A 23,007-nucleotide genomic window follows, 5' to 3' on the forward strand; every position below is an offset into this window, starting at 1 on the left:
TTTATTCCTAAATATCTATGAACACTAAAATAGAAGTTTTACAGCATATATACTACCTGGTTGCTCTAGACTTAAGCCAGGGAAAAGTACAGATTCAACATTTAAAATTGAGATAGACGCTTTCCACTTAATGATACCAGTCTTGCTTTATTTCATGAGAATGAGAATATAATAATATGGCATACATTCATTTGGGGGAAAGATTGATGTCTTATAACATAATTTATAATTACAGAAAACATGTGAGTTCACTGGGAATAAAGAAATTTTGAAGATAATAAGATACTTTCACTTATGTCATAATTTCTATGTCATTTGGTATAGGATGCAGAGATATTAACGTTTACACCTAACTTAAGTTTGTCATCTAAGACCTGAAAGGGTTTTGTCTATCAGCTGCACCCCTGGGTAGCGACACAACCTTGGGGAAGGCCTCAGCCCCATCCCTCGTACAGCAGGAATGAGAACAGCCCTGCCTGTTGGGAAGCTTGAGGGAGGCTATGGACGTGCAGCGCTTGGTGGAGGGTCTCATCATGGGAGGTTCCAGCAAATGTGAGATACTTTTATGATTTCATTTTCTCCAAAAGAAAGGGAATAAAAGAAGAGGGGAGGAAATAAGACTAATTGCGAGAGATAAAGTACAAGGGTGAGGGAAGGAATAAGGAGACATGAAGGCAGCGTGGAGCAGCCGAGTGGGGAGATTGCTTTCACCACTTCCCAGCATCTATTGTAGATTCCACCCTCAAACATTTTGTAAGGACCCTTTATTCAAGGTAATGTTTGAACCCTGCTGAGCCAGTGGCATGGGTCTCTGAGAGAATCATTAACTTAATTTGACTATCTGGTTTGTGGGTGCGTTTACTCTCATGTAAGTCAACAACATCCTGGGATTGGGACACACTTTCTGGGCACTGCTGGCCAGTCCCAAAATGGAACATAAGGAAGTGGTTCTTCTACTTCTTTTATTTCTGAAATCAGGTAAGACATGGGTTTTTTTAATTATAATAATTATTTTTTCTCCCACAATGTAGTAAAAATACATATGCCATGGCTTTATGTGCAATTCATTTAATTTTTGATTCATGAAACTTCCAGTTGAAAATCTTGTATAAGATTGAGGAATTCTTCAAGAAATAAGTTTAAGTTTCCTGTGAAGATTGTCAGGGTGCTGGAATGAATGGGCAGAGAAAATAATGGGTGATTTTTCAAATCTAAATGAGTGCACCCACATAATGGCCAGTCTAATTGAAAAAGAGCCAATGTAGCTAATTATGCAAAGGACGGCTAAGCTCTTTGCCTGGTTCTCAGTTTGACTAATTTATATCATCTCTGTTACGGTGTCATGCTCCCCTCACTTGCAAGTTAAACAGTGAAATATCTCTTTGAATATATTCTGTTCTCTCACCAGTTCATGGTGGCGGCAGGATCGGGGACTCAGCATTTCTCTCTTTGTTATGGCCTGAGGAAGGCTTTCCATCAGTATACGTTTGCCTCTTATCCCCGGAAAAATCACACGCATCCATTTGCCAGATGCTGTATGCAGATAATGATCAACAAATACTCACTTAGTGCTTGGGTTAGGTCCCTACATTTTTACACATACATACATATCTGTGTGTGAATGTGAGTGTGAGTGTGTGTCCTTTACAAATACTAGCTTATTTAGCTCGTGGTATAGGTAGGGTAGCATATTCATCCTCATTTTATAAACAAAGAAATCTAGACTTAGGAAAATCATGTTACTTGCTCAGTGACCAAATTCTCAGATATGGGAAATAAAGAAAACTGGATTTAAGCCAGGTTTCCCAGAAGGAATCTAGGGCTCTTCTCACTTTTCAGCTTTGTTTAAGCCTTTGAAAGAATATTCTAAACATGTCCTAGTAGTTCTTTTTCTTTAAAAAAAAAAAAAAAAAGCTTTATTGAGATATAATTAACATATAGAATTCACCCATTTAGGCATAAAATCCAATGGATTTCAATATATTGAGAGTTGTGCAGCCACCATCAGAATAAATTTTAAAACTATTCATACCCCCAAAAACGCACTCCACTCTCCTTACCTGTTACCCCCAATCTGCAGCTTCTGGCAACCACTAATCTACTTTCTGTATTTATATCTTTGCCATTTTGAACATTTCATACAAACGGAATCATACGATTTGCTAGTAGTTCTTCATGTAAATAATGTACACTTGAAATTCAATCTATAAATTACCAGATAAAATTTTACAAGTTGCACTTTAGAGTCAAATATATTTGAATTTAGTGGAAGCCATTCAAGGAGCTATCAAAGAAAATACAGAGCAGGAGAAAATTAAAGAAATTTTTGTAAGAAATTGGTGTATGTTGGGGGGTATGAATATTATATTTCAATGCATGGAAACTAGGACATAGATCACTATGAACTTATTCAGTGGGCTACACCCAAAGGCTAGATCAAACTTCTCTGCCACAGGATTAACATATGTTTTAACCAACCTGGTGGGCATATTCTCTCATAAGCTCTTTTGGAAAGCCAGGATTTCTGTGGATGTATCATCTTTCCAGTGTGCTGCAATGCCCGGGGAGAGGAAAAAGTTTCTTTTACAGCCATGCTTAGTGGGAAGTGGAGAAACATCTTCCATTTCACAGATTAAGTCTTTTACACATGCAAATATGCATACACATTCACACACCACAGTGAGGAAGAAATTCTCACACCATTAATAAAATACATTTGCATCAGTAGCAATATACATCTGCATTTTGCCTATAATATAAATGTATTTTTCCACTAAAAGATTTGTTTGATGTTTCCTTGCCAGCAAATAAGCCCTATCAAATCCTATTGCCATATGAGTCCTAGAGGTGAATAAGAGAAAAAAAAATGGGGGGAAATTATTTCAAATTGAAAAGAAAAAAGTTTGATTCTGTTTTGGGATATTTCCTAGGGACATGATCTGGGGAGGGGATCTCAGCAGCGATGCGCTATGAAGCATAATAACATGACACAGAGAACTTAATTGAAGGCGGAAATAAATGGAAGTTTTCTTTTTTTGAATATCAATTGTAGCCTGCTCTGCTATACTTCAAAAAAACTCTTCAGAAAGTTTAACTGAACTCACTGTAGGACACACTTTGTGGATTTATTGTGTGTTTTGAAGTCACACTGTGAGCTATAGAATTAACCAAAACACAACTCTTCTTGAAAATGAGAGTTCAAGTTGGCAGAAAGTGCGGGGTAAAGACATGGATATGGGCCTAAAGCATCTATTTCTTTGTGATCTTTTGATATATCTCTCAAGTGCTTTTTAGTGGATTAGCTTTAGAATGCATCAGCCAACTCCTGCTCAATAATCCATTTTTCCAGCCCGGAATGTCTTAAATTGAGGAAGGACAAAGTCCCAGAGGTGGGGAGCAGGGGGACTTTGGCCGAGGACTTTGCATGAATCGATGAGCATGCATCCGCCTCCCTGTCCTGCCCCTTGTGCTCTGTGTACCCTCAGGAGGTCAGGACAGGCCTTTCTGAGAATGAGAATCTGTTCATTTGCTTTCCTACTGGATACTTGTCATCAGCATACAAACCAATGCGCTCTGCAGTGTGTCATCTTTCAGAACCTCCCCTGACCGCATGTTCCCTGGAGGGCTCGCTGTCTTCAGAGCCAGGCTTGTCTCCTCCTGCAGCCTCCACTGCTCTCCTAGTCACTCTGTAACCCACTCCCTCTGCCTGTGGCCCCCACCACGCCCCTCAAAGTGGTCAAGGTTGTCCTGTTGTCTAATTCCATGGAGCTTGGCTGTCTTCATTTTATTAGCCTCTTTTGGCCTCTCACCCCTGTGCACATCACTAGCATTCTGTGCCAAGGACGGAGCTGGCATCTCCAGGCTTGGAATAGAGCTACCAAAGCTCAGCCAGATGTCCAGAAGAGCCTCAGGACAAGGGGATACCCTGTAGCCTTGTGGTGGGAGCACAGCTGAGGCCCCCTTGGCCACCCTCTGCCACAACCAGGCAGAAAGCAGCTTTCGGACAGATTCGTTGTCTCAGATTTGATCTCAAAGAAAAACCAAGACCAGTATTTGTCCCAGGTTCTGCTTTTTTACAATTTCCTCCGAAATCCAGATACCTGTCAACACCTTGGAAAAACTGATTTCTCCCCAATTAGTAGTGTTGTGTGACTGTCATAAGCCCAGTACAAAAATGGCCTTCTTTGTTGGGGAGCTTCTTACCCTCCAGTGTTTTGCCCAATTTTTGTCCAAGGTGGCAACATAATTTAGTTCAGTTCTTGTTTATTTCCACCATCATCTATGCACCAAAATTTATGTATCTCAAGGAGGGACCATTCAGAGGATGCTTCCCACCGGTTCAAGTGACAGTGTCAGAACCAAAGCGCATATTGTAGGAAATCAAACAATGGCCTCCAAGTTCCATTTCTACCCAGGGATGAACAAATCAACATCAATCTTGGTAACACAACTGCCACTGATGGTGCCTTACTCTTCTCTCATGACATGGCACAATCGATAGCAAACATAAAATTTGTTCTTGTTTAAGGATTTATATCCACTAATATGGTAACATAGTAGTGGTTCCATAGTTCTAACCTGTTTGTCAATCCAGTTAATCTTTTACTATCTTGCAATCTGTTAATGAAACTGTTTTTCTTTGTTTTATAATTTCAACTTTTAGAGTCAGGGGTACATGTGCAGGTTTGTTACATAACTAAATTGCATGACACTGAGCTTTGGGGTGCAAATGATCCCATCACCCAGGTAGTGAGCTAAATACCTACTAAATAGGCAGTTTTTCAGCCCTTGCCTCGCTCCCTCTCTCCCTTCTCTGGTAGTCCCCAGTGTCTTTAGTTGCCATCTTTATTTATGTCCACATGCCCGACTGTGTGTTCTTAACTAAACATTTTGATTCATAGCTACCCATTCTACTTCCAGTAAACAGAAAGTTTTATTTGGTTAATGCTAACCAAATAGATTAAAAGGAAGTCATGAAAATTAGACATTGGCATTGATTTACTGACCATTTATTCCACTTGGATCTCCCACCTCTAGGTCAAGGAGAGCCTCTGGATGACTATGTGAATACCCAGGGGGCTTCACTGTTCAGTGTCACTAAGAAGCAGCTGGGGGCAGGAAGTATAGAAGAATGTGCAGCCAAATGTGAGGAGGACAAAGAATTCACCTGCAGGTATTTCCATTGTCGTTGCACCTACCCAGAAATCTGTAATTCAGATGGCAAGTAATTTACTCACAAATTTATTAACGACTTAAGAGGAAAGAGAAATTTATGGAGCCAGAGTTTGGAACTATATTTGCTCATAGTATGTGAAGCCACACTAACAGCTTCTTGTTAAGGTTTATTGGAGTCTTTGTTAGAAAAATACCCTAAAAGGAAGCTATTTGTTTTTACACCGGACACAAACATTAGCAGTTATTGTTCTGAGCTCCAGTTTTCAACATCATCATCAGTAAATGTTTGTTGAGGATCAGGTGAATGAAAGTGTCCTAGATAGATCTGAGCAATGACTTATAGCTACAAGATCCAGTGCCTGCCCTTTAGTATTTAAGGTGTAGTCAAAGAAACTGGATATAATGTTAAAAAAAAAAAAAAAAAAAGACAGCCCAAGTGAGGTACAGGCATAATCAATGCATGCTCTACCCAGATCCAGAAGAAAGAACAGTGCCTAAGGTTGAGGCAGCTAGAGAAGGCTCAGGGAGGAGGTGGGAACTGAGCTGGGTTTGGAGTTGAGAGAGCTCTTGACAAGCACCAGGAAGGCAGGGGACGATGCGGCCCTGCACCTTCTGAGGGGGACCATTAAGAGATCAAGTTGACTAAAGCAGAGACTTTGTGTAGGTGATGGGCTTGGGAAGGTAGCTATGGATTCCAGACTGAGCACCCATAGCAGGACCACGGGATGGAGATGGGAGGGGTCAGGGGCCAGGGCGGGGTGGAATGTGGAGCAGAGGTTCAGGGGAACTGATCAGAGTTGGGAGGTCACGGAGACGGACTATCTTGGCGAATGGGTTCAAGCAACCAGAGTTGCTTCTTTCCAACCCAAAAACAAAAATTAAGAAGATGAGTGAAGAAGAAGTAAAGCAATTGAAACAGGAAGAAAGAGAAAATTATGAGGGAGGGAAGGTAAGGGCAGATAAGATTTGCTGCCACGTTGGTGTATTTTGTTCAGTACTTCATCGATGCCATGCCCAAATAACTGAAAGAGGCAGCAATTCTGAGCTCTCTGGTCCCTCAAGATATTCAATGATCTTTAGCATGTCTCACTTATTAATAAACATTTGTTTTCTTTAAATAAAGAAAAATACTTATTGGATGTCGTGCTTCGTTCTGCAGGGCATTCCAATATCACAGTAAAGAGCAACAATGTGTGATAATGGCTGAAAACAGGAAGTCCTCCATAATCATTAGGATGAGAGATGTAGTTTTATTTGAAAAGAAAGGTGAGTACATTTTCTTCCTCCTCCTCCTACTGTCCTCCCCATCCTCCCACTCTTCCTCTTTCTCTATTCTATCTTTAATTTATGAGACCAGAGGAGGAAGGCACTATGGTTTTATAAAACTGAATTCTGAGTTAGGACAGGATTTGATTACTAACTAACCATGTCAGCTTGAGTATATTACTTCACCTCTTAGATTTAATTTTTTTTTGGTTCAAAGAATGAAAGGATTCGATTTACAAAATCACTTCTACCTCTATGACCCTGAAAATAAGATTTTTAAAATATTATTTTATATTTAACAAGGAGATGAGAAGTCTAAGCATTCCTTTTGGTCTTGGCTTCTTATTCTGCAGGGTGACCATGGTCCTTGGGCCCTAACATCTGGACGAAGCCTTGTAAAACAGAAATACTGAGGTGTTTTAATCCTCAGAAACATTTAGATTGGGACACAAATCTTATTTTTACTCTTAAATTTTTCACATTTTGGGGACATGGTCTATATTTTTCTCAGATTTCTGAAATGTTGTCTTTTAAAAATGTGTAAAAGTTACAGTTCCTTTTCTATAGTTTATTTTAAAATGTGGGTCAATAGTCCCACTGCTTAGAATAAGAGGCAGACAGGATTTCAATAGAAATTGCATGCCTTTTTAGATGTGCAAATGTTTCATTAAGCATTTCCCATCAAGTATGCTCCCATTAAGCATATCCCATCAAGTATAAATATTTGAAGGGATGTATGACACTTTAAAAACTGTTTCCTCTACTGTGTTGGTGGCCAGGTATTAAGACCATTAATAAGAACAATTTAGCTCTCCAAACATTCTGCATTCCAGGTGTTAAAGAGGACTGGAAACACCTTAGTTCTTGTATTCTTGAGGATGATTTGCCATATTGTGTCTAGTATTACGGCAAAGCTCTAAGTAGCATTTTAAATAGTATTTATTTGGGTTGGAATTATTTCTATGCATTGACTCATCTTCCTGGGTTTCATTAGCTGTACGCATTGTACTTTCTTCCTTACCACTATTTATCTCAAATTCTTGAGATTACAGTGCAGATTAAATCTAAACTTTATCTGGTGAAGTTATTAGTTCTTACAAGTAGCAAGCAAATGGTAAACTAAATAGGATCACCTAATTGTACCAGATTAAAAAAAAAAAACAAAAAAAACCCTGATTCTCCTGGTTCTCTCTACAAAATGCTAACATTTAAATATGTCATTTGTAAATTGTTAACCAGAAGGAACATGGGAATGACTGTAGGTTGAGTTTGAAGTCTGAAGTTTGAAGGCTTAGTTTGCTTGTTTTCAAAGTGACAGAAGGGAGCAAAAGGTTATATAAACTCTGGTGGGTACATACAAAAAAAAAAAGAAGTGAAAAGTCAAAAGTCAGTCATTTTTTGGTCCTTGTTTCTTTGCTGTGGGATATTGACCTGCTACTAACTTACCTGCCAGGGTTTTGCCAGGAACAGTCAGTGTTAGATCACATTTACTTCTGCCACTTGCCACCAGCCACACTGCCTTCACCAAGTCCAAGACCCTATCACCACTGGTTGGGGCTACTTGTAGCTGTACACATGATCTCTAAGAAATGTAACTTCCCTGTTTAAAGCCCTTCCTAGTGCCCTTAAAATAAGACCCAAAGACTTCCCAAATGTGCTAGGGCCCAGCATTATTTAAGTAACCCCCAGCTGCTGTTTGCTTGGCTTGCTAAACTTTTCTACACTGGCCTTACTTCTGTTCCTTCACCACCCCAAGCACACACCCTCCTGCCAGGGACCCTCTTCACCTTTGTCCTGCTGTGCCAGCTCCTTCTTATCTCCTAGGTGTCAGCTCAATCATCACGTCCTTTGCAAATCTTCCTTGACCCCTAGACCTCCCTTTCACAAAGTACCTTGAGTTTACACTTTTGATGAGTGTCTTATGTCTACGGTAATACTATGTCCCAATGAAGATGTACTTGCAATCATAATACGTAGTATTGGGTTAAAAGCATTAGTTTGCTGTAGGTATGTTAGGAGTACTCTCCCCATGTGATCGATCAATTAATTAAAAAACGGCTAAAGTGAGTAACCTTAAATGATGGTGCAAATATACCTTAAACATTGTATATTTTCATTGAAAACACAAGTGTACTTGCCACCTTTTGATGTAGAGCAGAGGCTTTTCTTCTACGAATATGGGGTCACCAGTAGAAGGTCTCTGGTGCATTTCCTGCATAAACTATGCTCTAGTGCAACATCTACAATAATTACTTTCCTTATTTTTGAAGTGGACCATATCTCGACATTTATTTTTTTTGTTGTTGTTTTGTTTGAGACGGAGTCTCGCTCTGTCGCCCAGGCTGGAGTGCAGTGGCGCCATCTCGGCTCACTGCAAGCTCCGCCTCCCGGGTTCACGCCATTCTCCTGCCTCAGCCTCCCGAGTAGCTGGGATTACAGGCGCCCGCTACCACGCCCGGCTAATTTTTTTTTGTATTTTTAGTAGAGACGGGGTTTCACCGTGTTAGCCAGGATGGTCTCGATCTCCTGACCTCGTGATCCGCCCGCCTCGGCCTCCCAAAGTGCTGGGATTACAGGCGTGAGCCACCGCGCCCGGCCTATCTCGACATTTATTAATCAATCTGAATGTGTAAAACCTTTAACCTTTAGATTTTTATGAATTCCTCCTCAAGCTTTATAGTCAACTCTATGAGTGGATTGCCCTCTGTGGATTTGATAGCAATTTTTTTAAATGATTCATGTTTCAACTTGTTAAAAACATTTAATTTAGTTAAAAACCAAACAAAAAAGAGCTTTGTTTCTTTTCACATTCATTTCTCAGTTTAGATCATCTTTAATTAAATATAAATGTAAGAAAGTTGGAAAATGCAAAGAAATGACTCGTTGTAAGCACATAACTCACGTGGGGGGAACAGACATCAGTGGGCACACTAGCAAACACCTGCCAGCTGCATGTGGACCCAGGTGGGCACCGGACTGTTTTAAACACAGGAGAGGGCCCATTGTCTAACTGGTGAGTTGGTTGAGTGGAAGCTGGTTGAGAACTTTTACTGCAAACCATTTACAGTAGACCACAATTTTATAGCCCTGTTTGGCACTTTTTCATATCACTGAGAGCCTGAAGAAGTAGAAGTGGGTTGGATCTCTTTCAGCCTCTGAAAAGCCTGCCATTCCCCCATCTAAAAAGCCCTTTCCCCATTCTGTCACTCTGTCTTATCATGTATGTAATATGTATCATCATTAAGTGATCTCATTTTATATTGTTTCCTTGAATATTTCCTGTAACCCCCCTGCCTGATTCCACTAGAATGTAAGCTCCATGACGGCCAAGCCTCTGGCTGCACTGTGCCCCGTGTGTCCCCAGCATCCTGGTGGGGCTCGATACACAGAGAGCTCATAAGTAGCATTTGAATACATGAATCAAAGTATGGAATGGCTCAGTTTACTGCAGCCTTTTTGCAGATGCAAAAGATGATCTTTTAGAAAGCAGAAACAGGGGGTCTAGTGCATGAGATCTTTTTCTCAACATGACTATGCTGTGCAGACCTTCATGTGGTGTCTTGTGAAAGACTTAGACCACTGTGTGGACTTCCCTTCAGTGTATCTCTCAGAGTGCAAGACTGGGAATGGAAAGAACTACAGAGGGACGATGTCCAAAACAAAAAATGGCATCACCTGTCAAAAATGGAGTTCCACTTCTCCCCACAGACCTAGGTAAGACTTTCCCTTTCATCTTTGTGTTCATCTACCGTAAAGTTGTCCCTCTGTGTCTGTGAGGGATTGGTTCCAGGACCCCTGTGGCTACCAAAATCCATGCTTCTCAAGTCCCTTATATAAAATGGTGCAGTATTTGCATATAACCTACATACCTTCTCTTGTATAATCCCTAATATAATGTAAATGCTATGTAATCGTTGTTATACTGTATTGTTTTTATTTGTGTTATGTTTTATTGTCATATTGTTATTTTCTGTCATCTTTTTCAAGTCTTTTCCATCCACAGTTGGTTGAATTTGTGGATCTGGAACCCACGGATACAGAGGGCCAACTGTATTTAGGATAATTTCATCACTTTTAATTCAAATCAGAATATGTGAATAAGCAGATAGAAAGAATCTTTCTGATGTCGATATTCAACTATTTTTGGCACCATAGTCGAACATGGTTGCTTTCTATTTTTTCTTGGGTATGGAGGTTTCTTGAAGACCTAGAACATAGAAGAATGCCTAGTTAAAAAAAAATCAATGAAACTATGAGTTTTAGGCCAAATCTGAGAAAAGATCAAAGATGACTATGTTTCGGACTGAAGTAAGCATATCAAGTTAGAACTCTCATCACATGTTCGACTCAAATTGTGGAGCAAAAGAGTAAATAAAATATAAAAATGAAAATGAAGATACGTGAAATTCAAATGTCACAACTTGCCTATTATTTATTTTAGTGCATTTTTTTGTACTTTTCCCAGTTTGGTGTTAGGTGGCATTAAGTTCTCAGTAATGACGCTTATCAAATAGGAACTTAGTGCTTGTTACTCACCTTTATCCATTCCCCCAACACTCAACAAATTGCCTTTGCTATATCCCTATGAGATGAGCAGATCAAATATTCCCCGTGAGTTAATGAAAACTGATTCAACCAAATGGCAAAGTCAGAGACTATTGGGGGCCATGGAGACACTCTGGGCCATTTTTATGAGGTAGTCTAGGCTCATCTTTATGAGAGAACTGAGATCTCGGGGGGTGGGGGTTATCCCAAATAGGTTCACAGAAGAACCAGAAATAAAACCTGCCTTTCTAGACTGTAAGTCTTGTGATTTTCATCTAAATGGTTGTCTCTATACAGCAACTCATCTCTAGAACTGAAAATAAGCTTAAATCCCTCCTCCATCCCCAATAATTCAAGCTGCATTTCAGAGAAAACCAGGACTTTGGAATCAGACAGATCAACTTTGAATTCTTGATCTGCTTCTTCATAGCTATTTACACTTAGGCAAGTTTTGTTTTGTTTTGTTTTACGTTGCCACTCAGTTTTCTCATCTGTAAAATAGGGATAATAACACCTTCCTCAAATGGTTTTATTAGGACTAAAAGAGAGAATGTGTGGAAAGATGTTAGTGGAATTCCTGGCAGATAGTTCACATGGACAAAATGGTATTAACTACAAAAATTTTTACAGAGAAAACGGTAACTGACAAAAGCAGGTGTTTGGAATGAATTAAGACCATGGCAGGCTTTTGAGGCCTTTATATTTCTCCTGACTGTGCAATAAAAATATTTTGGCTCTCTGTCTAAGACTTGGCTGTCACAGTAGCAATGGTAATATTAGCTACTGTGCCAGAAGCAGCCTATCAATAGAGAAATTGAAAATCTGACCACACAAATGCTGCAGCACCCAGCTGAAATGCATTTGGATGACAATCTCAGATGGGAATCGAGAGCATCTCCTTCTGCCTTGCTAATAGCAAGTTGATTTTTAGAATATAGTCTAAGTGCTTCTTTTCCATCCTCCCCAGATTCTCACCTGCTACACACCCCTCAGAGGGACTGGAGGAGAACTACTGCAGGAATCCAGACAATGATCCACAGGGGCCCTGGTGCTATACTACTGATCCAGAAAAGAGATATGACTACTGCGACATTCTTGAGTGTGAAGGTCAGGAGTGGCTCTAGAAAATGTTTTCATTTCTGCCCTTCACCTGTAAAATAATTTGTTGTAAAGCCCCTTCCCACAGGGATGTTATTAATAATTGAGTAACGTATTCACCTCTTGGAAAGAAGCAAAACCCCAGAATTAACCTGAATTTTTTTTTTTTTTTTCTGAGACAGAGTTTTGCTCTCGTTGCCCAGGCTAGAGTGCAACGGTGCAATCTCAGCTCACCACAGCCTCCGCCTCCGGGTTCAAGAGATTCTGCTACCTCAGCCTCCCAAGTAGCTGGGATTACAGGCATGTGCCACCATGCCTGGCTAATTTTATATTTTTAGTAGAGACAGGGTTTCTCCATGTAGGTCAGGCTGGTCTTGAACTCTCGACCTCAGGTGATCCGCCTGCCTCAGCCTCCCAAAGTGCTGGGATTACAGGCATGAGCCACCATGCCCAGCAGACCTGAATTATTTTTATTAAAATGTTACATCAACATGTACAAATATAAAACTACATCTAAACTCTAAGTACAAACTTCTTATGCTTGCAACTCTTACACAGTGTTAACCCCAAGACAGATTTGCAATTAAGTAGTTAAAATAAAACAACAAAATCAATAAAAATCAAATAAACAATATATATTTAATGTGGTAGACTTTGCTGTTTTGCTGAAGCTAAGCAAGGAACCAGTTTTTAAATCAGCAATCCATTATTTGAATGGACTGAGCAATTTAATAGTGCACCTCAAAGGTCAATGCTAAAAAAATTAAAAAAAAAATCCTACTGAAAAAACTGTCATCGTTTCACATTTCTGGCTATATTAGTGCAAAAGGGAATAAATAAAGGTGAGATTTGTGTGACAGTGTGGATATGGTACTGTGTGACAACTCAGTTCTCCCATCACTTCCACCTGTTCGAATCACGGGGATCCTTTATTTGTATACCATGTTATAGGTATTTGCCCTTAAGCACCACCAATGCATCACTTTTATATTAAGTCTGCCCGTTTTCCTTAGTACTCCATAAAATTTAAGTCACATATTACTCTGCCTCACCATGTTACTTCAATAATTCTGAATCAAAGTTTAAGTTTGTGAATAATTTTGCAAAAAAGAACCAATCATGCTTCTCAACAACATAAAAAGAGAAGCGCTGTCACTTCAGGTGAATATTGTTCTCCGTGAGGCCACGAGCATAAACAAAAACTCCAGACTAAAACCCTGAGATGGTGCCAGGTCATTCAGCAGTCAGCGGAATGATCAGAATAATTTCATACAAAGTTTTAAAGATCATTATTGAAATGAAGATGCCAAATATTGAAAACTCCTAATGGAGAACGTAGACTCCTGGGAATATATGCACCCTTGGCTCCCCACTGGCCTGTGCATCCCGGTCTAAGAACATGGCATCATGGAAATTCTGAACTTGGTCATGACTACAATAGTTGAGGGAGTATTGACTAAAATATGTGAATGTTACGGTTTAAAAGGAAAATGACATTTGGATTATGCTAGAAAATCCTGAGTCCTTATTGCCAATTTTATTGCCAAGTGCCTGTTGTGAATTACATCGGAATGAGAGGCAAGTCGCACTTAAGTGAGTAGGATTCTGGTTTTTACTCTCTATTTTGCTTCATCCATTTCAGTTTTCTTCTTCCTCTCTGTCCTTCCTTCCCACTCTGTCCAGAGGAATGTATGCATTGCAGTGGAGAAAACTATGACGGCAAAATTTCCAAGACCATGTCTGGACTGGAATGCCAGGCCTGGGACTCTCAGAGCCCACACGCTCATGGATACATTCCTTCCAAGTAAGTCTCACTGGGAAAAACATTCCATGTTTAAGGCTCTGCAGCTCTATCAGACATTTGCTGTCATTTAGATATTTTAGCATTCCTCAAGAAGTGAACGCCTGATGTTTTTAATTTCAAAGCTAACCTCCTCCCACAATATTGCAAGTGAAATACGCATTCTTGCTGCTCAAAATATGGTCCATGGGTCAGCAGCAGGGATGTTTTTTGAGAGTTTGTTAGAAATCCAGAATGTCACACCCTCTGAATCTGATTTGAATAATAACCAGATCCTCAGCTGATGTGCACACACATTCAAACACTAATGTCAGTAATGAATACATTAACATCTGTCTTCAGAAATACACACACACATGTTGCTGGTGTATTTTCCAAATATTTTCCTTTTCTCTTTACTCCTTGTCTTTCTTTTCCCTTTGTACCAATGAGATTCAAGTCTCCTAACCTTTGACCTATGAGCAGACGTCATGGATTTTTGAATCCCTGATGTTTTATGTATATTTACATCAATGTGTTTTTCTGGAATGAGGATTCATAACTTCCATCAGATTCTCTAAGGGGACCATGAATTTAAAATAAGAATAAGCTTCTTGCTCTAGAAAGTCATGATGGTTCCTAGAATAAGGTTTCGTGAGTATTCTATTTCACATTAATTGTGCTGGAAAACACCTCCCATTCCACAGTCGCTTCTGGTCTTCCTCTTCATTCTGTGATGACTACAGGGCCATACCAGGGCTTTCAAGAATGCAGAAGTGAGGCTGAGCCACAGATTCCATGGTGGAAAGCAGCTCTATTGAATTTGTACACCTCCCATTCCAAATAGCTAGCTTAAAACACAGCAGCTGCCATTTTCCTTCAAAGGAGAAATACAGGAAAGGCCTAAGGGTCCAAAACTGGGTAAAGGCACTTCCAGGAAACCAGAAGGAGAAGAGGATTGCTTAAGAAGCTGCTGGCTCCTCTTTCCATCCTGGTAAGCATTTACAATCAGAGAGGGAATGAATAAACGCAGAGGGCCACCAGGCATGGAGTGCATCCAACAGCCCTGGCCACTGGGCCCCACTGAGGAAGGATCCAGCCCCATACTGCATGGTGAGACCCTTGCAAGAGCACAGCTTCTCCTCTTGGTTTTTCTAAGCTTCAAGGCTGGTGGGAGCAGAGCCTGGTAGACCAGAAGGACCATTCCTTTAAGCTATGAAGATGTACATCTCTTGGCTCTGTTAGGTACTAGATGAGTATCTTTAGGCAGGGAGCACTTTGCATTTTAAAGACTGCTATTATTTGTGGTTGAATAACTGGAATTTGCTTACATCAATTTTCCAGATGGCCAAAATGATAAGGTCACTGATTCTGTTGAGTGATTTTTACACATGTAAACTATTAGAAAAACAGTGCTTGGCAGCTGGGCATGGTGGCACATGCCTGTAGTCCTAGTTACTTAAAGGGCTGAAGCGGGAGGATTGCTTGAGTGAGTTCAAGGAGTTCAAGGCAAGCCTGGGCAATAAGTGGGACCCTGTCTCTAAAAACAAACAAAAAAAAGAAAGTCCTTGGAATACGGGGCCAACCTTGTTTCCTAGTTGCCATCTCTGAACACAGCCTTCATCCGATTACCTCCTCCATGCCCGACTGTGCCTAGCACACAGCGGGTGCTCAATGTTTGCTCTTGGAAAAGAGTCTCATCCATGAACGTAAATGTTCAGTGCTACTAAAATCTTTCTTGTCCATTCAGATTTCCAAACAAGAACCTGAAGAAGAATTACTGTCGTAACCCCGATGGGGAGCTGCGGCCTTGGTGTTTCACCACTGACCCCAACAAGCGCTGGGAACTTTGCGACATCCCCCGCTGCAGTGAGTATGATGCACACCCAGATTCCAGGATTTGGACCTGCCCTGTTCTTGAAATCAAAAGAAAACATGTGTCAGTGCCTGAGTGCAGCCTCTGAAAAGTGACCTACAAGTCCTATGGGATGTTATTGGTCTTTATTTTATTGCTGGTTTAAAACAGTTATGGTTATTGGTTACTGTGGGTGATTGATCAGAGCGTCCATTTATCACATTTTTCTTTCTTTGCAACTGAAACTTCTGCCTCAGGAGTTCACTGAAATGTAGGCTTTGGGTGTTGTTCATCCTATTCTCTCTGTGCTAAAGGGAAATCAGACCCATGCTCTCTGACACATGGATTTCATTTTCAACCAGAGTTCTAATAGTTGTTTTGTAAACAAAGAGTGTCTTTGTTTACAATGTTCAGGTCTGTGGGTGTCCAGTTTTTCCACCTTGGGGAGCAGAGGGTGAGTGGTGGGGGTGGGGAAGAGTTCAAGAGGAGAAGATGAAATGGCAGACCTAGTAGAAATGATGTGGAGTAAACAATTTTATCATATTTTCCTCTCTGAGAATTTGAAGCAAAGGATTACACACTAAGACAAATACAGGCATGAAAGGTTAAAAAGGATTCAGTGAGGGTTGGCCTCCCCTCCTTTCCTCTGACATGTGTCCTTTGAAAGCGGAAGTTCCTCAGGCATTCTCCCTTTTTATGAATATTAATTTCTCTTTTTTTTCAGTTTCTCTTTTTGTCATCTTTTTTCCTCAAGAATATCTTGATTTCTGGATGCACACACTTTTCCTTGGAGGTGTTTTTTGCCTTCTTTCCATGGACTCTTTCCCGGTTGTTTGGCTTTTATGGCATGTTGGGTGCCATTCAGTCATGTCTACTCAGTGAATAATTTATTCTTCAGGAAAGAGAGTGGACCTTTGGTGTATGTGAGAATTCGGGGTGTGAGGTGACACGTGTTGATACTTACCAGGTAGGAAGAACTGAGCCAAGAGAACATAGAAAGAAGCATCTACCCAAGGGTCTTTCTCTGAAGGAGTTCCTTGTGAAAGGGTCTCACAGGCATAGATGCTACTAAATTGATTTCATCTGAAAACATGAAACAATTCTCAAGTGCCAAATTCCAAGAGAGGCTGAGCAGAAGCCAAGACAGGCCAGAGCACCCCGCAGCCATCCTCCTTAACATCCATCTGTGCATTCTCTATTTTAAAATTATTCATTGTAGGGCTGGGCACGGTGGCTCACGCCTGTAATCCCAGCACTTCGGGAGGCCGAGGTGGGCGGATCACGAGGTCAGGAGTTCAAGACCAACCTGGCCAATATGATGAAACCCCACCTCTACTAAAAATACAAAAAAAATAGCCAGGTGTGGTGACACGCACCTGTAGTCTGAGCTACTCGGGAGGCTGAGGCAGGAGAATGACTTGAACCCGCGAGGCAGAGGCTGCAGTGAGCTGAGATCGTGCCACTGACTCCAGCCTGGGCGACAGAGCGACACTCCGTCTCAAAAAATATATATATTCATTGTAATTTATTTTGCCCATTCAAGCAACACCTCCACCATCTTCTGGTCCCACCTACCAGTGTCTGAAGGGAACAGGTGAAAACTATCGCGGGAATGTGGCTGTTACCGTGTCCGGGCACACCTGTCAGCACTGGAGTGCACAGACCCCTCACACACATAACAGGACACCAGAAAACTTTCCCTGCAAGTAAGTCCCCTCCGGTCTCATTCTGCTGCTATGGAATGTGAAATCCCATTGACTTTGCCTTAGTTTTAGTTACTGTAGGAACGCAGGATAAAGTATTCTGGAAGAAAAACTGATCTAGTCATAAGTAAAGGAAATGAACTTTAGCACGTTTTTTCCCGTAACGGTTGTTCTCAAAGCGTGGTTCCCTAGACTTTTTTCTTTTTGGAAAGCTAAACTCACAATCACTTCTTTTTGAGAAATTTGGATGAAAACTACTGCCGCAATCCTGACGGAAAAAGGGCCCCATGGTGCCATACAACCAACAGCCAAGTGCGGTGGGAGTACTGTAAGATACCGTCCTGTGACTCCTCCCTAGTATCCACGGAACAGTTGGCTCCCACAGGTAAGCAAGGGTATGGGAGCTTACTGAGGGCCCAAGTTTTCTCCTTATTTTTGTATACCAGTGGCGTCATCACAATATACAGTAGCTTTGTAAGTTTAATGCTATTGTGGTCAGAAAGCGTGCCCTTATGATTTCAGTTTTTTTAGATTTGTTGAGGTTTGTTTTATGGTTCAGAATATAGTCATCTTGGTGAATGTTTCATGTGCTCTTGAAAAGGATGTGTCTTCTGCGGTTGTTGGGTGGGGTGTCCCCTCAAGGTCATTTAGGTGAAGTTGGTTGCTGGTGTTCTTCTGTATCCTTACTGATTGTCTGTCTCTTCCTTCATTGACTACTGTGGATTAATGGTGATGTGTCCAACCTTAACTGTAAATTAGTCTATTTCTCTTTTAGATCGTAACTCTGTTTTGTATATTTTGAAGCTCTGTTGCTAGGCACATATGTATTTAGGATGGTTATGTCTTCTAGATGAAAGGACCCCTTTATCTTTATGTAATGTTTCTTCTTACCTCTGGGAATATTTCTTCCTCTGAAGTTCTGAACTCTCTTTATGGTGATATAAATACAGTCTCACAGCTCTATTTTCACTAGTATTTGTATGATATATCTTTTAAATTTGTATGATATATCTTTTAAATTTATCTGAGCTTTTAAATTGAGATGTTCAAACCATTTGCATTAATGCAATTGTTAATAGAGTTGAATTTACATCTACCATCAAGTTAGTTATTTCTCTTTGTCCCATTTAAACTTTGTTCCTTTTTTCATCTTTTTCTGCCTTCATTTAGATTGAGTTTATCTCCACTACTCACTTACTAAATTAATTTTTAATGGTTTTAGTATTTTCCACAATGTTTATAATATACATTTTTGACTTTTCACATTCCACCTTCAAATGATATCATTCTACTTGACATATAAATCCTTACATCATCGCAGTTCTACTTCCTCCCTCCCAAAATGCTATACTATTACTCTTTGTAATAGAAGCTTACTTCTACTATGTCACAGATCTCACAATACACTGACACTATTTTTGCCCTAATAGTTGTGTTTTAAAGTGATCAAGAATAAAACTATTTTAAATATTTTCTTTCTTTATTTATTTTACCATTTCTGGTGCTTCTCATCTACTGGGGTAGATCTCAATTTCCATCTGGTGTCAGTTTCTTTCTGTGAAAAACAACTTTTAGCATTTTTTGTAGCACAGGTCTGCTACTGCTGAAGTCTTTCAGATTTTGAGTGTCTGAAAAAGTATTTTGCCTTCAGTTTTTAAAAGTAATTTTGCTGAATGTAGATACTGGGTTGAGAGTTTCATTCCTTGCAACACTTTAATGATGATGTTCCATTATCTTCTGTTTTAAATAGTTTGACTAGTATCTGATCTTTGTTCCTATGTTTTCAATAGGTCATTTTTCTCTGACTACCTTTAAGATTTTCTCATCTTTGTTTTTCAACAGTTCGACTACGATGTGTTTATTATTAATTTCTTTGTGTTTAATCTGCTTGAGGTATTCTGAGTTCCTAGATTTGTAGATTGTTGATTTTTTTCTTTTCTCTTTTTTCTTTCTCTTTTTTCTTTTCTTTTTTTTTTTTTTTTTTTGAGATGGAGCCTCACTCTGTCACCCAGACTGGAGTGCAGTGGCGCAATCTCGGCTCACTGCAACCTCCACCTCCCAGGTTCAAGTGATTCTCCTGCTTCAGCCTCCTGAGGAGCTGGGACTACAAGCATATGCCACCAGGCCCAGCTAATTTTTGTATTTTTGGTAGAGACAGAGGTTCGCCATGTTGGCCAGACTGGTCTCAAACTTCTGACCTCAGACGGTCCATCACCTTGGCCTTCCAAAGTGCTGACAGTACAGGTGTGAGCAACCGTGCCCAGCCTAGATTGTTGATTTTCATTGTCCTTGTAAAATTCATAGCCATTATCTGTTCAAACGTTTCCTTTTGCACTTTTCTCTCTCTGTATTTTCCTTTTGGGACTCTAAGTACCACGTGTTTGGGATTCTAAGTACCGACAACATTCATGTTGTTTCATAAATCTTGTAAGCTTGTTCTCTTTTTTTTTTCAGTAACTCTTTTTCATTCTTTGTGTTGGTTTGGATAAGTTCTGGTAACCTATTTCCAAGTTTATGGATTATTTTTTCAGTTGTGTCTAGTCATCTCCTCAGCCCATTGAGAGAATTCTTCATCTCTGATATTATGACTTTTTTTCTAGCATTTTCATGTTACTCTTTTCTATAGTTTCCATCTCTTTGCTGAAATTCTCTACCTATCCATGCATACTGTCCACCGTTACAGCAAGATCCTTTAACATATTAACATAGGTATCACACAATCCAAATCTGATAGTTTCCAGATGGCATCTTCTCTAAGTCTGGCTCTCTGGATTGCTTTATTATTCAACAGTGGCTTTTTGTTCCCCCTTGGGTTTTTTGGTGTGTCTTATACTTCTTTAATCAAACACTAGACATTATAAATAGAAGAACAGTAGAGGTTACAGTAAATATTATTTATACTTTGAAATGGACACCCTTGTCTTGCAAATATATATCATGGATAATTGAGTCAATGTAGTCGCTAGTTTAACTGAATTGGGATTTGTGATTGCTAGTTTTACCTTAAGTGCACCACAGATATAAATTCCTCCAGTGATGTGCTGCTGCTATCTTTTACTTAGAGTGGGGCCTGGGGTGCTGAAGAGTTTTCTCCGTGTTCCTATCCATTCCCAGATTTCAGCAGTCACTGCATGCCTGCACTACAGAGGAGATATCTTCATACACATAATCTAACCCCATTGACACTCGGCTGTTTCTTGTTACTGAATGCTCACTTTTTGGTGGACGTAGGAGAATACTTATCTCCCTGGTCTACCTCCCTCTTAGGCCAGTTGAGCACAGCTCGGCTTTGAAAGTAGTGATTTTTCAGTGTTCTTGTGCCTCCTTCTGATGGAACTTGTACCTGTGGTGGGTTTGGAAAGAAAGAGTAGTAGGCTTCTGCTTCATTGCAATGCAGGATGTTGGGCACAAGAGGATTCCCTGTAACTTCTCCAAGGGAATAAGATTTTTGCCTCCACCACTCTCTGAGAAGCTGTGGATCTTTGCCTGCAGTCCTAGATGCAGGACCATCTCCTGCCCTATCACCCAGAAGCTTTGGTCTTTGGCTTTGTTTGAGGAAGGATCTAGAGAAATGTGCAAAGCTTTCATGTCTGCCCCCCACTGACAGCCACTCACCACCCACAGCCTGCACTGCCGAATGCATCCTCCTCTCATCTGCCCTCGTGTTCTCATGAACACTCAGTAGGGACCCATAAAAAAGAGCTTGCACATAAGTGCAATTTCCAATTATAAGTACTCTATCTGTTCTTTCCCACCCAGGTTTTAAATGAAATATTACTAGGAACTTATTAATGTTCTAAAATGCTATAAATCTATTTTTATGTTAATCTGTCTGCTAATACAGAAAAGAGAACAGTCATAATTCTCAGAGGCTACTGTACTGTTTTTGTCATAAATTGCTTCATGCTTCTTTGTTTTCAGTAATTGTTAAGCTTGATTTCTTTTATTTCAATTTCAGCACCACCTGAGCTAACCCCTGTGGTCCAGGACTGCTACCATGGTGATGGACAGAGCTACCGAGGCACATCCTCCACCACCACCACAGGAAAGAAGTGTCAGTCTTGGTCATCTATGACACCACACCGGCACCAGAAGACCCCAGAAAACTACCCAAATGCGTATGTCTTTGATTTTTACTGTAAGAGGGGCATCAGCCAACTGAAATTTCTGTTAAAAGAGCCATGCTTCATGCTTCAAGCCAACTTCCTAGGACCAAGTTTCTCTTAGACCCAGAATGTGTAGAAAAATGTCTCAAGAATCTTGCTTTTGAAGAAAGGGCCTGCGAGAAGAGAAATTTTAGGCTGGCTATTTTTCCTGAGTAGTTTTATGGATGCAGGAGGACATCTGGAGGTGATGAGGTCACATTAATTGAAAGCTCAGGAGTACATATGAGCAAATGCTTAGAAACAGTACAATTCCACAATGCCCACTAAATATCAGTGCAATATTTCTACCATAGAAATCTATCATTTTAACCTCCAACCCCTGAAATGAAAGTTGAATTTGCTATTTTTGTCTTGGGTCACAAGTAAACATACTTTATATATATAAGTATGAATATATATACACACATATATATGTATACGTATGTGTGCATATATAAATACACACATATATGAGATATACAAGTATACATATATAGTGTGTATATATATGTACACATATATGTGTGTATATTAGAATATATATAACATAAATATGTGTATATATATATTCTGACCTGTATAAACACAGTGGATCCTGAGCACCAGTGGTCTGAAAGGATAAGGGTTGCTGGGACATGAAGAACAAAAGCAGGATACACAGATGCTGAAAAGCGAAAGAGGCCGTTAGATGAACAGAAAAGCAGGTCTAACAAGGACAGCTTTTCTTCCATAAATGAGTATACAATATATGGAAAAAACTATTTTTACATATTGGAGAACAGATAAACTGAGATAATTTAGAAAGGGAATCAAATGAGATCAACCCAATAACTACCTTGGCTTTGTTCCTGGAGACTCTTCCTGGGCTGAAGAACAAGGAGATAGAGCCCAAGCCGACCACAGCAGTCTTGCTGAACTGAGGAAGGAGACTGGAGTTGGGATTACTAAAACAGCTGAGATTTTCTAGGCTAGGTAATAACATGAAAGGAAACATTGTGGAGGAAAGCAGCTCCAGGAATATCCATAGAAAAGTCCTCAAGTCTTTGGCTAAATAGAAAGCTGCATATGCACAGGGAGAGGTTCCAGAGAGAAAATAGGATAAAGAACAGCTACTGGGGAAAGAAAAACTGCAGGGGAACAGTGAGCTCAGTGGAGATGCCAGAGCTCACATAGCACTGGGGGACATTTGAGTTCTGACCAGCCTGAGGAGAGACCTCGCTGAACATCTTGGGCATTCAGTAGTCACCACATAAAGCCAAACTTTGGGAGTAGGATTAGTGTATTCCTATAATAAAGGCCACTCCAGAAACAGCATAGTAAAGCTGAAAAGCAAGTCTAAAAAAATCAACACGATCTCCAAGTAAATTAACTGATTGCCACAAGAAAATTCAACCCTCTTTAGAGGCAAACAACAAAATCAAGTTGCTCAGTTATGTGGCA

General features: G+C 40.2%; 1 protein-coding gene across 3 annotated transcripts in view; it reads left to right on the forward strand.

Moving 5' to 3' along the window:
• The first annotated feature begins 816 nt into the window (after positions 1–816).
• The window catches only part of PLG (plasminogen), a 51,451-nt gene continuing 29,260 nt past the window's right edge, over positions 817–23,007 (forward strand). For all 3 annotated transcript variants that reach the window (XM_024357497.2, XM_024357499.2, XM_024357500.2), the window contains exons 1-10: positions 817–978; positions 5,038–5,173; positions 6,335–6,441; positions 10,041–10,155; positions 11,954–12,093; positions 13,768–13,888; positions 15,615–15,733; positions 17,263–17,425; positions 17,662–17,807; positions 21,381–21,540. In XM_024357497.2, coding sequence (XP_024213265.1) covers positions 930–978; positions 5,038–5,173; positions 6,335–6,441; positions 10,041–10,155; positions 11,954–12,093; positions 13,768–13,888; positions 15,615–15,733; positions 17,263–17,425; positions 17,662–17,807; positions 21,381–21,540 — 1,256 coding nt within the window. In that variant the 5' untranslated portion in view covers positions 817–929. The remainder of the gene's footprint in view (positions 979–5,037; positions 5,174–6,334; positions 6,442–10,040; positions 10,156–11,953; positions 12,094–13,767; positions 13,889–15,614; positions 15,734–17,262; positions 17,426–17,661; positions 17,808–21,380; positions 21,541–23,007) is intronic.

Source organism: Pan troglodytes, chromosome 5, assembly GCF_028858775.2.
Source record: "Pan troglodytes isolate AG18354 chromosome 5, NHGRI_mPanTro3-v2.0_pri, whole genome shotgun sequence".
NCBI lineage: Eukaryota > Metazoa > Chordata > Mammalia > Primates > Hominidae > Pan > Pan troglodytes.